Source organism: Notothenia rossii (genome assembly GCF_949606895.1).
Source record: "Notothenia rossii genome assembly, chromosome: 4".
NCBI lineage: Eukaryota > Metazoa > Chordata > Actinopteri > Perciformes > Nototheniidae > Notothenia > Notothenia rossii.
Genome location: NC_136902.1, coordinates 68,825,907 through 68,840,042, shown reverse-complemented (window position 1 = coordinate 68,840,042; position 14,136 = coordinate 68,825,907). Strand labels below are relative to the sequence as shown.

The 14,136-nt window shown below is 41.0% G+C and overlaps 1 protein-coding gene across 5 annotated transcripts in view; it reads right to left on the bottom strand.

Annotated features, from left to right (window-relative positions):
- Nucleotides 1–14,136, bottom strand: part of cntn5 (contactin 5) — a 139,405-nt gene that overhangs the window by 93,623 nt on the left and 31,646 nt on the right. For all 5 annotated transcript variants that reach the window (XM_079676861.1, XM_079676860.1, XM_079676862.1 and 2 more), the window contains one exon: nucleotides 6,314–6,425. In XM_079676861.1, the coding sequence (XP_079532987.1) occupies nucleotides 6,314–6,368 (55 nt within the window). In that variant the 5' untranslated portion in view covers nucleotides 6,369–6,425. The remainder of the gene's footprint in view (nucleotides 1–6,313; nucleotides 6,426–14,136) is intronic.

Sequence of the window (14,136 nt, the reverse complement as noted above, 5' to 3'; positions counted from 1 at the left end):
CGATAGATTTATGATTAGAAAATTATAAAAGTAGGGTAGACATGTGGATATTATCCGGCTGAACAAAACCTGCATTTATCTAACAGGTACGTTTCCCACAGATCTTATTTTGAGCTATTTTCTAAAATCCTATGGAGAAATCTTATTGCTTTTTCGTGGAGGGAACCCATGCGCATCTTACTTCCTGGTTTTAGGACGCATCTCTCGTCTGCTCTTCACACACCACACTTTTCGCGGCACACATACTTACAGCCAATCAGCTCTGAATTATCTGAGATGACGTATGGTGGGGATGGCAGCTCAGTGCTCCTATGGTCATTATTTTTTTGCCACACACATTAAATAGGAACATATTCTGAGCATGCGCAGTGTAGTTTTTACAGTCACCATTCACTTCTTAGAGTCTTAGACAGTGAAAGGGAGGGGCATGATCGGGTTTTGTCCCACATGGCTCTAAACAGCTCAATAGGCACACACTGTAGACACTAATTAGAAGAACACAGACTAAAACAGCAATGTACAGACGAATCGGATGATTAAACATGATCTTAAAATATATTTGATATATATTTTTTGCATTTTTTTGTAATCATTATTTTTAATACTTTCTGCTGACACTAGGTGGGGCTGTGTTTATGACGTCTGCTGGCGCATCATAAACATGTCGGATAGTGAAAGTGCAGTCGGATTCTCTAAAGTACTGCAGTTTCTTCTCCTAAATCCTTTTGAATTCTCCTATCCACTATCACTTAACCCCATGACGTTTCACTCAGAGGTCAAGGAATATACGATAGGGTTAGACGTTAGGAGCTGATTTTTGGATTATCCGACCGCAACCCTCGACTCCTCGGTCCTCCGGTAGTGACCCGGAAATGGATTTCAGAGTGCCATGTTGAAGGACATCTAATTTCTCTAAATGCAAATCGAGGACCGAGCATCGAGGAGGCTCTCTGGAGGAGCTCTAACCGAGGAGTCACTGATGGGTCCTCCACGGAACCTCCACGGATGCATTTCCGGGAACGGTGGAGGCTTGACGCACGGCCGGACTTATCTCAGCCAATGACATCTCTGCATGAATCCCCTGGATATTATTTTAGTAACTGCTTTCATCGCAACGCAATGTTTACAGTGAGAACAGCTGTGAGGTCCGTGCAGAAAGCAGAGCAGTGTAAAATATATATCGCAGAGAGTGTAAAATATATATAACAGGCCTACATTACTCTCTGTATTTGTATGCTGTAGTTTAGTAGATATCTACAAACAAAGAGTCGATATTGTTCTAAGACCATTTAGTGCTTCACATAATAAAATACACAACGGCTGTAGCCTGATTATGCTTTAGGAGCTGTAGGTGTGTGTTGTACAGTGCGTAGATGCGGCGGACAGACGGGTCTCAGTTGGTTTGGTGTCCTATGCTTACTTGTAATACTTGTAAATACAACTTTTGGCCCGTAATTTCAATTCCCCATTTCAGCGACCAGAGAGGGGGGGGGGGGGGATATATCCAGTCTCTGATTGTGTTACGTTATGAGAGTGCTCTCATATTTGTTTGATTCTGAAATTGTATATATTTATATAAATATATGTGTGTGTACAGTATATGTCCGCATCTGTAGCCTGTTATTGTCTCATTATACCGCACTGTGAATGAATTAAAAGTAAAGATATAGGTCGTCATGAACACATCTGTCCATCAGACAGAGGGCTGCTGTGCCTCCTGTCATCATTAATGGACGTCTCTTTATAATGACCGCTCAGAGGAGAGGAGTTCTCATCTCTATAACCCCCTGCTGCTTCCCCTCCTCTTTCCTCGGTTCCCCTCATCAGTCCTCCGCTCGCATCTTCTGTGGGTGGCACTAAGTCTTGAGGATAGGAGTCGAGAATAGGAGAATAGGAGTCGAGGAGGGGAAATTAGAGTATTGAGAAACCTCTATTGTGTACTAATAGAAGCGGGGGTGTTTGTGAATAAAACGGGGACAGAGCTGCTGTCAGACGATCAAGCTGTGCGGTGTCATCACAAACGGACGTCGCTTCACGTGACGCTCCGGAGGAAAGGACGTCCCATTGCTCTTAAAACTAATTTCCCTGCTTCTTCTCCCTACTCGTGGTTTCCTCTCCATCTCTCCATGCTTCACTGGTGGGAGAGACTAAGGCTCAATCCCAAACCGCCCCCTTCACCCTACCCCTCCGTTTGCGCGTTCACGCGGAGGGTCCGCCATATTGAGGGCTGTTCCAAACCAACGAGTGTGGAGCGGTGTGGAGGGGGAGTGGGCTATCAATTCCTCAAACAGCGAGTCTGCATCGGTGCTGACACAATTAAAGATGTTTGGAGTTTTATTTGAGTTATTAATTTACATTTTTTGTCAAAGAGATGCTGATTTGAAACCGTTGTTACATACAGTTACGGCATTTCCTGTTTCTGCCGGAGAGAGGGTTGTCCCAAAGCTTGCCGCTGTATTTACTCCCTCCATCTGACAGGAGGGAGCCTCGTTGAGCTGCGAGTGTGGCTACAGACGGAGTTCACTCCGTCACGGAGGGGTAGGGTCGAGGGAGTGGTTTGGGATTGGGCCTAAGTGCTGTTCCAAACCAACGAGTGTGGAGCGGTGTGGAGGGGGAGTGGGTTATCAAGCCATCAAACAGCAAGTCTGCATCGGTGCTGACTTGAGACCGGTCTCTACCTGACCGGAGTCACGCTGTGTGTGTCCATCGGGAAACAAGCTGTTTACAAACAGTTCCAGCAAACATCCACTGATAAATTGCGATGTTAACAACCTCAAGATAACCTCGTATTTTATTTACTTAGGATCATACCTGTGTTTAGTCTAGAAAAAGGTAAATGTGTGCATTTTATTATAAAGTTGTGCATATTTACAGACTGTTGCAAAAACTAAGAAGCTTATAAAAAGCAGGTTTAAAACTAAAAACACAATAAAAGATGTTTGGAGTTTTATTTGAGTTATTAAGCTTGCCGCTGTATTTACTCCCTCCATCTGACAGGAGGGAGCCTCGTTGAGCTGAGAGTGTCCCTCCATGGAGTTCACTCCGTCACAGAGGGGGAGTGTGTAGGGGTGTAGGGCGTGGTTTGGGATTGGGCCTCAGACGCAAGGAAAAGACACAAGTGAGGGACGCAAGGATTAAAGTTAAGAGAAGTGAGATGCAGCCTATGTCTTGATCTGCTTAAAGGACCACCCAGGATCTAGTAGTTAAATTGTCAGGACTGTAGTTTACCAGAAGAAACATCAAAGGTCTTAAGCTATAAGCGGTAGCTAATGTCTTTAAAGAATGCAAATGTAATTATTAGATCATTACTTGAAATATTCTTACATTAAACACACTTATGTTATCTGCCATATCTTTGGAGCCAGATGTTCCTTGTAAGAAGGGGGGACAAAAGAAATATGACATTGGAGAATAATACAAAATGATGGACATTTAAGACTCTTGTTTTGTCATTATAGTCCATTTTCGGTGAAGATTAAAAATATCATTATGTAGCCTCCCCATTTCTCCTGCACAACACTCATTTCTTGAATCAATTTCACAAATTCCTTTGGGAGGCAACATTTACACAACGAAAAAATGCTCACGATTATACAGCTACGTTCCAAGTGCTTATCCAAACAAAACCGCAGGCCTGTGATCCCTTTAGAGTACATGTAGAAAAGAATATATATAAATTACAGCATGCAGCATTTTATGCCAAATTGGCTTATCACTGGCAGCCGTCATACAAGTGTTTTACTTTATAAAAGCCTAACACAGCTCCTTATCTTGGAACAAAGATGTGTCACTGTGAAAAACAATGTTCTTTGCATTGTTGATTTTATACATTGCATTATTAGCCTGTCTATGCAGGACCATTTCAATTACTATGACCCAATGGTCCAAGCCGTAACACTGTACAACAAGTTAGGTATGTGAATAAAAACATATTTTTACACTGTCTTGAATATAAAACACCACGAATCAAAGAGAGGACACTAATAATAGGAATAACTTATTTGTGGTTCTTGAGAAAACAAATAATTATTACCTTTCGAAATGCCAATGAAATGACAAAGACATGGATGAAAATTCATCGCTGTAGGATACACAATATGGTTTATCCCTTCCAAACAGTCCTATAGAAAAACAATAGTTGTCTTACAAAATGACAGCTTCATCAAAGGTAGTGACTGAAAGAGCAGCAGCAGCAGCAGTGTGACATTGTTTGAGATTCCACAGAACCGGGGTTACAATGAATAACCTTAGTTCTAGCACTTCATACTGACTTTGCCCTTTAAAAGACTTTAGGGAGCTATTAATGGTGCCAATGTGATGCTTGCCATGACAACAACACTAAAACAGCAGGCTAAAAAACCTGTTGCAGTGTCACCTTTCAAAATATGGCAATGTTAAAGTATGGTAGTGCGGGACCTTGTTAACCTCTTTTTATTTTGCCCTTCCAAAGTGTCATTCCCAACATATATTAAAAAAATTAAAGTCGATCTAGTCCAGTAATGTTCACATTATATTAAGAATCTAAGCGACCACAGAGACTTTAAAGTTGTTTCTATTTAATAGTATGGTTTAATGAGCAAACCAGCGGAGTGTTTGACACCCAGAATCAAAGCTCAGAGAGCCACAGAGTACAGGAACCTCGTCTGGTGGGTTGAAAGAACCATTAAAAAGTACAGAATCCATTAGACTGACAAACACATGATCTAGACCAGGAGTCGGCAACCCCTGGCACGCGTGCCAGCATTGGCACGCGGCACCATAACCAGTGGCACACTAGGAATAAGTGGAATAAGTGTGCAAAAATATTCAAATTGTATTTTCGGATCCTGAACGAGACCGCCGCCAGAGCGCGTCTCCCCGTTACCTGCCATGCACGCAACGCAGCCCCGCTCTCTTTATCTCCAGTTGGCTTTCTGCCGCTTTCCTCCGTGGTGCAGTGCTGATCGTTTCAACACGGAGGAAAGCACTTCACTAATTGCACTACCCATAAGGAGCTGTACAAATGCCGCAGTTTTTGCGTGGCTGTGTATTTAGTTGAAAGCCCAGTGGCGTTCTGCTCATCTCTCATCGAAATAATATGCTACAAAGGGGCGGACTGGCCATCTGTGTGTTGAACTTTCCTGTCGGCTCCCAGACCGTAGTCGAGGAGGGCAGAAGCAACAAGCTTCAGGTTCAATAACCCACTTTAGCTTAAATGACTGGAGAGAGGCGAGCTCTTCTTAGGAGGCCGTTGCATTTATTTAGCTGTTCTTCTGTTTCACAAAATACATCACAGACCTCTGTTTTTCCGCTGCCTCGTTTCACTTCCAGAAACAAACACACGTTCCCTCACTGTCGCTCTACCATCCACAAACACACATGCACAAGCCACACCCCTCTTTCGCTCTCTCTTAAAGGGACAGCGATCTCATCTCACTCTGCATGACCCTAATATCATAACATGTGTGTTCTGGAGAATCACAGAACGGGCGATCGTCCTTATTATTATGCCGTTTAAACCAATTATTTAAATGTGTTTGTTAAATTCGACATCATGTAAGTTGCGCTGACAGGTCCACACACTGCTTCCCCGCAGCGAGGCTCCCCCCGCCCTCCTGCTGATAGTTCGCTCCTCTACCCCCCCCCCCCCCGTTGGTAATTGTCGATCGTTGGCACGCTGATAATTTTTTTTTTTTTTAAATGGCACTTCATATAAAAAAGGTTGCCGACCCCTGATCTAGACTGACCAGGAGAGACACTTGATCTGGAACTTCAAATTGGGCATTCACTGCTAATCGCACCAGAACATATATTTAAACAGAGAACTCAGTGGATGAAGCAGAGCCCTGTCGTGTTGAGGTTTCGATATATACCGGGCGCTAATGGAGAATATTTTCCTACTTATCAACCAGTATGTGTCAGGCTTATCAACCCTTGTATTCAAATGATGTTATGCAACTAGCTGAGGCTTTTTCTAAGAGATGTTTACAGCCACCATAGATCTTTTCTGTAAAGGTATGTAAACCCTGTCAAATACCTGAGACTCAGATGCCTAAAAGAAAGGTAATGGTCAACGAGCCATGGCATCTTCACTTGCAATAGAACTCATTTCACAGATGTGGATTCCTCCTCTTCAAGAGTGAAAAGACACAAGACACTTCTCAGATGCATACATAATGATCTCCCCGTTGTGTCACATGCACTGCTGTCATGTTATTAGAGTAGATTTCACTGTGCTCTGTCAATTTCTTCTAATATCCGTGCTTTTAGAAGGCATATTCCGTACAACCATTATATCTCAACATCTCTCAACACTGCCTTTTGAATTTCTTACCTGAAAGGCCACTGATGATTGACAGGAGGAGAATTTGTTTCCATGGTGACCCCATACTGTTGGTCCCTACTGCAAGAATGTTAGCAGGTCTGCCTCTTCATTAAAGCTGTGCCTACAAACAGGGAAAAACACAACAAATCAATGGTAAGGAGGAGATACCTCTTGTTAGCACATATGCCCAGAAGCACACTGTAGAACTCCACTCCCTCACCCTAATCTCATTAAATTATATTTTTTTGTTTGAATCAATACATGTGGGTCATAAAGGTGATCCTGAATAGAGTGCCACAGTGACGCGTCCTAAAACCCGGAAGTAAGTTAGCATTTTACCACTTCCGGTTCCTTCGCCAAAAAGCAATGCAATTTCTCACGTTTTGTTCTACGACATTAAATACATCAGAAGTGACCCAGCTGGTGATGTTTGAAGAGTTTACGTGTCTGAAAAACGATGGTCGTTAGCAAGTGGCTGAATAGGACGACAGAAGTTGTCCAGGCCGTTTTACGTCATTACACCAAACACGTGAACACTCCCGCCAAGTTTGTTTTGCCCTGTTCTGCTTGAAAGCAAGTAATTGCCTCTTGCAAGCTGTTAAAAAAAATGCATCAACTTGTACGATTTTGAATCTGTATTTTTGAACATGGATCTTAAGTTGGCGTGACGTTGAAGCAGCGACCCTGATGTAGTTCGTTTATAGCATAACGTTAGCATTTTGCTACTGGCGACTAGATTTATGATTCGAAAATTATAAAAGTAGAGTAGACATGCGGAGATTATCCGGCTGAACAAAACGTGATCCGTCTCTTAAATGTGTGTCAACCAAAGACCTTATTTCGACCTATTTTCCAAAATCCTATGGAGAAAATGCATTGCTTTTTTGTCGAAGGAACCGTAAGGAGTTTACTTCCGGGTTTTAGGACGCGTCCCTGTGGCACTCTATGGAACAGCGATTTTGATTACCTCTGAAATAATTTACAAATCAAAAAGAGAAGCTTGTGAAGTCTCCAGAGGCAGTATGTTTTCTGTTATTCTTAGTGTAAATGGGTCAAAGGCATTATTCAAAATATATATATTTTTTAAATTGAACATGGTCCATGTGGTGCTTTCCCAAACTCTACCTGCAGTATTCTCAAATACATCATAACGATTGTTAAATAGCGTATTATCGCACATTTCATAGAATCAGATACATTATGTAATACACAGCTCTGCGTGTACAACAATGAGTTGTTGAAAATGTTAACAACCATAAATTCACAATTTCTGTGTAATGTCTGAATGTATGTTATAGCCTACACACAAACTTACTGCAAGTGTTCCATTTTACACACATTCTCTGCTTTACATGATGATGCACTTCAAAGCAAGTAATACGTGAAACGGTAGATGAATTACATGACAATCAGAGACACCACACTCTTATTACAAGCACAAGCCTTTTTGTGTTTGTGTTTCTAAGTGGTAAATTTATGCCGAGTATTAATATTATTTTGTAAATAGCAAAATAGTCCATAGTCTTATAGCAAATGAGTTGCTGCTGCTTAGAATAAATTACACTGAACAAACATTACGCAGACCTTTTTCTTAATAAAAATATATTCCTTAAATTGATAAGCAATAATCTACACAAACCATATGAGGAGCTTCTATATAACAGACTACCTGAGTGAGTTATTATCTGTATCAAGAGAAACTGAGCATGTTCCCACTCTCATACATAAAGTCATCCATCATTTCATTTCTTAAAGTTTGTCCTTTTTTTAACCTGTGGTTGGGTTCATCTTAAATTATTAGTTTTGCTATATTTATCTGCATTACTAAACTGTGCCCCCTGAGTTAGAATAATAATCCATGCAGACACCATGACAACACCAGCTGCTTGTGCAGCGACAGGGATAGCTTAATATATGTTGACAGTCACTTTACCTGACCTATAAACTGTCCACGAGCACATGCCCATACACAATCATCCCATTGCCTTCTCTGTACCACTCACTTTAGGATTCTGCTGTTTGGATTTCACAACCTCCATAAAAGTAAAATATATATACAGTATATATATTAAATGTCTGTAAAAATCAACAACAAGATATTGCTACTGGTGGACACTACTCATACAAACACCAAGTCAAAGTTGTATTAATAATTTGTATGAGTTTTTTTGAAAGTCACACAAAAATCAGTCTTGGAAAAGTTGGCAAGTATCTGGGTAATAAAAAATAGTCTGGCCTAAGTCTACTGCTTTGTCTGCGTATCAGGCAGCATTTATTTTATTACATGAACTTGAAGTCATTTTTTATTGAGAAGTGCTATTTATTAAGCTTTGATTTGGGCAAGTTGAATCATTATTTTTGTGTGTTTGGATAAATCAGTTGATATTCTACGGTGGCCCTGAAGTGCAAGACACCACAGCATTTCACAAAACGCTACAGCATTTCACAAAACACAACTGCATTTCAGAAAACGCCACAGCATTTCACAAAACGCCACAGCATTTCACAAAACGCCACAGCATTTCACAAAACGCCGCAGCATTTCAAAAAACGCCGCAGCATTTCAGGAAACACCACAGCATTTCAGGAAACACCACAGCATTTCACATTGGACGGAAAGGGTATTCCTTTAGGGAGAACCCTTCTTGTTTGTGATTGGACAGAGCCAGCCAGAGAAGCACTGCTGTGATTGGTTGTTTTTGCTGCTAGTCAAGAAATGACGCTTCGTGATTGGTCAACGCCCGACAGCGCAATATGTCCCAACCATGGTCCCAACACATTAGCCGTTAGCACAAACTCAGAGCTCACAGCTCCTCATATCTGTTCAGAAACTGGACAAAAGTTAAACATGTACAAACCACAGACTGTCTATGTCAGTGGTTCTCACCACTGGTGGTACGCCAGCTCCCGCTAGTGGTACGTGGAGGAATCTGACATATATCAAAAAAAAAAAAAGATTAATTTAAAAAAAAAAAATTTTTATTCAAAGGTGGGGTAGGTAATTTTGGAGAAACCAGCTCAAGTGAGCTAGAATTTTAAAATACACAACCGGAAAAAATATGCCACTTCCTTACAGAGCCTTCCACAGATGACATTTTTTTATGGATTTTTTGTCAAAGCACATTCATTGCTATCGGGATGTTAAGAGCATTCCATGGAATATAACAAAAAGTGTATCTCGAGCCGGTTTCTCAAACTTACCTACCCCACCTTTAACCTTTACACATAACACAGACATATAAAATACAGGAAACAAAACTAAGTAAACAAAAAGACGAAAAGAAGTCACTACATTGTGCACATTTGGGACATTAAGGTACACTATTATTACTGCAAGAGCAGCTGATGGTAAGGACCTCAGACAACTTCAATTTAAAACAGGCTATAGGGACAAGTGCCATCAGTTTGAGGCTTGATTGAATAACATTAATTAAAAAATAAATCATACTATCAAAATACTACAACGAATAAAAATAAGCTTGAGATAATTGAAACTGTGGTTTAAATTAGTTCTAATTGGCTATTGCTGTTTTTAGATTTAGAAACGAAAACATTTTTATTTAAAAAAATAAATAATTAAATTGTATTTCTGGCGTTGCTAATTACGAACTTACTACCCGCTAACGTTGCAAGCAAGCTAAAGAAAGAAGAAAGCTGAATGATGTTAAAAACGTGGCTCAAAACGGGAGGTATTCGGAAGAGAGGTACAGAGAAGAATATTACCAGCGAAAGTGAAAAAGTGAATGAGGAGGAGGACAGTCATCAATCGAATACAAGCGCAGGCTCCGCAAGCAACGCAAAAGTGATATGCACAGCCGCTGTGATGGAGGAGAGAAGTGACTCAGGAAGAAGGCATTTGCTCAAATAATGGAGAAAAGGCTGTGACCGAGGTCAAACGCTGAAAAAGCACACACTTGTCCTTAATTGTTGTCTTTTTTCTTATCTTTTTTCTTTTCTTTTTTACTTTGCCACCACAGAAATGGCAATAGCAAACATCAGCAGACTGAAGATGAGCTATTAGCCCTTAGGCTCATCTGCTCCTGGAGGCTTTTATTATTATTGTGGAACTGAATTCCCAATAGGACATTTTCTGTTACGATGTAGGTTGTTGCAGGAGGCCTACATTCAAACTTTGGTATAGGTCCAGGAAATGTCATGTGTGTACAGTTGACATTTGTTGTGTGAGAATAAGTTATTATTTTGTTCTTTATATTCTCACTTGAGAGAGAGAGAGAGAGAGAGTGAGAGAGCGAGAGAGCGAGAGAGCGAGAGAGAGAGAGAGTACATTTGCCTCCGAGTCCTGCATGGACTGTATTTTAACATTGGTCATATGGTGGTACTTGGAGAGCCAACTATTTTCTCAGGTGGTACTTGGTGTAAAAAGGTTGAGAACCACTGGTCTATGTCATGGCGAATACAGTCGCTGCTTTATTTATGTCTGTATGACGTTGTTGTGAGTGTGTACGGAGCAGCTACAGGTTAGTTTAGCCTGATGGATCCGATTCCATTCAGAAAACACGCATTTTAAAAGGTTTTCGCCAGCCGTCTTGTCTGCAGACTTGTCAAAACGTTAATTCATGGTTTTTACTAACCGTTATCAGTATGTAGTTACTTCGGCATCAATTTGAAACGTATATTACAATTACATTACGGTCAAATATGTTCATTTGGTTGTAGTTGGTATCTCCCATAGAATTTACATGGAGGTACGCCCCGCCCCCTCTCCAGCGCGTCTTGTTTGAATGACAGGGGCAAACACAGCTGACAGCCGCGGTGAAACTCGGGCGATTAGAGCGATGCGAACATTGGGTAGTCTAACATAGTATTTACATGGAGATAAGTCCCTTAAAAACCAGGAATTAATAAAGCATTAATTCTGTGTTTACTGCTATCATTCAAAAAAGACGCTGGAGAGGGGGCGGGGCGTATCTCCATGTAAATCCTATCGGGATCGGATCCATCAGGCTCTGTAGCTGCTCCGTCCACACTCACAACAACGTCATACAGACATAAATAAAGCAGTGACTGTATTCGCCATGACATATACAGTCTGTGGTTTGTATATGTTTAACTTTTGTCCAGTTTCTGAACAGATATGAGGAGCTGTGAGCTCTGAGTGTGTGCTAACAGCTAACAGCTGATGTGTTGGGCCAAGCGTCATTTCTTGACTGGCAGCAAAAACAACCAATCACAGCAGTGCTTCTCTGGCTGGCTCTGTCCAATCACAAACAAGAAGTGTTCTCCCTAAAGGAATACCCTTTCCGTCCAATGTGAAATGCTGTTGTGTTTTGTGAAATGCTGTGGTGTCTTGCACTTCAGGGCCACCGTAGCTATCACTTTTTAAATATATATTATGCATTACTCTGCTTACATGCCATATATTATTTATATATTTATAAGCAAATAGCTTGATGTAGATATCCGTAAGTGTCCCTCCTGTGTACTGAACTTATTTCTTTCTTTTTTAAATCACACATTAATGCTACACTGTCCATCCATCCATCTTCTCCCGCTTATCCGTGGTCGGGTCGCGGAGGTAGCAGTTCCAGCAGAGAGCCCCAAACGTTCCTTTCCCTGGCCACATCAACCAGCTCTGACTGGGGGATCCCAAGGCGCTCCCAGGCCAGCGAAGAGATATAATCCCTCCACCTGGTCCTAGGTCTACCCCTCGGTCTCTTCCCAGCTGGACGTGCCTGGAACACCTCCCTAGGGAGGCGCCCAGGTGGCATCCTAACTAGGTGCCCGAACAACCTCAACTGGCTCCTTTCGACGTGAAGGGAGCCACACTGTCATGCAATCCAAATAAAATGCTGCTTCCTAAAGCTGAAGTTTTAATGATATTTTAGTGCTATGATCCTCAATATTACCCATATAAATTCACCATCAAAACATGAACACAGCAAAAAACACTGATATTCAGGCAAAACATGTAGTGATGGATGCAATTCTGTCTGCAAACATTGCTAATGGAATACTTTGTTGGTGTGTATAAAGGGAGTGAGACCAGCTGACCAGGTTATCCTCATTCAGCTCCATTCATCTCCACACAAAGAGCTGTGTTTCGCCATTTATCTGATATGTATAGTCAACATGGTTGAATGTGTGCTCTCTTTCTTCCTCCCTTCTTCCTAACAGGCTCTCTCATCTTCATTTAACTTGTCGTCGGTCTCATTAATACAGTGGCCCAGACAGCTCTGTGGGTTGAGGGAAGCATGTCCACATCCAGCAGGAGTCGTCTCTCATTAATCCTTCATGCCTCCTTGTCTTTGCCTCACCTCATTTGCTCCTTGTCCTCCCAGAATGCACCAGCAGTAACACTTGTGGATTACAGAATTAGTCACTTAGCAATTAGGCTATTTGTTTACGAGAAACAGAAAGAAACAAAGAGAGAAAAGGGAAGAGAGACAAACACACATCATTATGTCCCTCCTTGTGATGAGCTGTTTGGGGTGCCATATGTTATCTGCTACTGTTTTCTCTTTGTCTTTTATCTGCAGTTGAAAACATACTAACAGACTTTGTCGGTCCCTTTCTTTCTCAGAATTAAGCTGAAGGTCTACTGTCTAGACATAAGTCTGCACACGCTGGCTCCTTTTCAGAGAAAGTTCTTACCTCCTTAAACCTCAAGCTGACCTTTTACTTACTCAGAAGCATAGAAATAAAATATACCATAACTGTTTGATAGTACATGAGCAGAACCCCTACATACAATAAAATACTCAAGTCACCTTCCAGAAAAGAAAGCTTTCTCTGTCTTTTCTTGTTAGCACTTCAGTCTATATTTGGCTGCAAAGGTCAGCTAGTTGGTAAACTAACCGCAGGGAACGTGTTGGACTGACCAACTTCTAAATCAGCGCTCAGTTGGAAACTGCACTCAATAGAAACTACGCTCAATAGAAACATCTTTTCAAACACCTCCTCTGTTTTATCATCTTTGGCCAGCAGTGTCTTTTTTTAGCAGAACACAAGACAATGTTCTTTCAACAACACGTTCTAAAACTGCAACTGATGCAGGTTCGGCTTGGTTCAATTTAAAAAGGTAAAAATAAACAATACAAAAACTCAAAAAAAGTATTTTTCATTTCAGACTGTGATCCAAAAATATAGCAGGAACTAATTTATGAAGGAACAATTCCAAGTACTTATATTGGAACAACATATATGTGCCAGGTGCAGTTTTGACTGAAAGTATTTTATTATTATTTAGAAATGATAAATTATTTCTAAGTAAAACATTTAAAATTATTGGTTCAACATTTGTGGACCTTTTGGAATAAAATTATTCCAGTGGAGAGAATTTGTTTACAATTTAGTCGATGTCCTATACATCAGCATATATCAACAATGCACATCATGAACATCCATTATCCATTAGTCGGACAGTATGATAGTGTAAATGGCATATATTGTTTATTGGTTTAGAAAAAAAGCAATTAAGGAAATAATACACTTCTGGGGCCTAATTTATAACGCCGTGCGTAGGATTCACGTGGGAAGGTTGCTTACAGAAATCCAAAAAAAAGTACAGAAATGTTCCGACATTTTCCCATTCACAAAACATTGCGTACAGTTTGAACCAGAGTAGCAGCATGGAGGTCGGATCGTCACCAAAATAAATAAATAAGTGGTCCGAAAAAAGTTAATGACAAAATAAATACACATAGCCTTCCTCAGGCAGTGTGTTTGTACCGGGGACAGGAGACCCCCCCCCCTGATGAGAAACTGTAAGAAATGATCGAGGAATCCCTCCGGAGTGGAGTCATAACGACTGGATCTGAATTATTTGTTTGTATTTGGTGGTTTGTTTTCCAGATGTTGATCAGCAAATATCC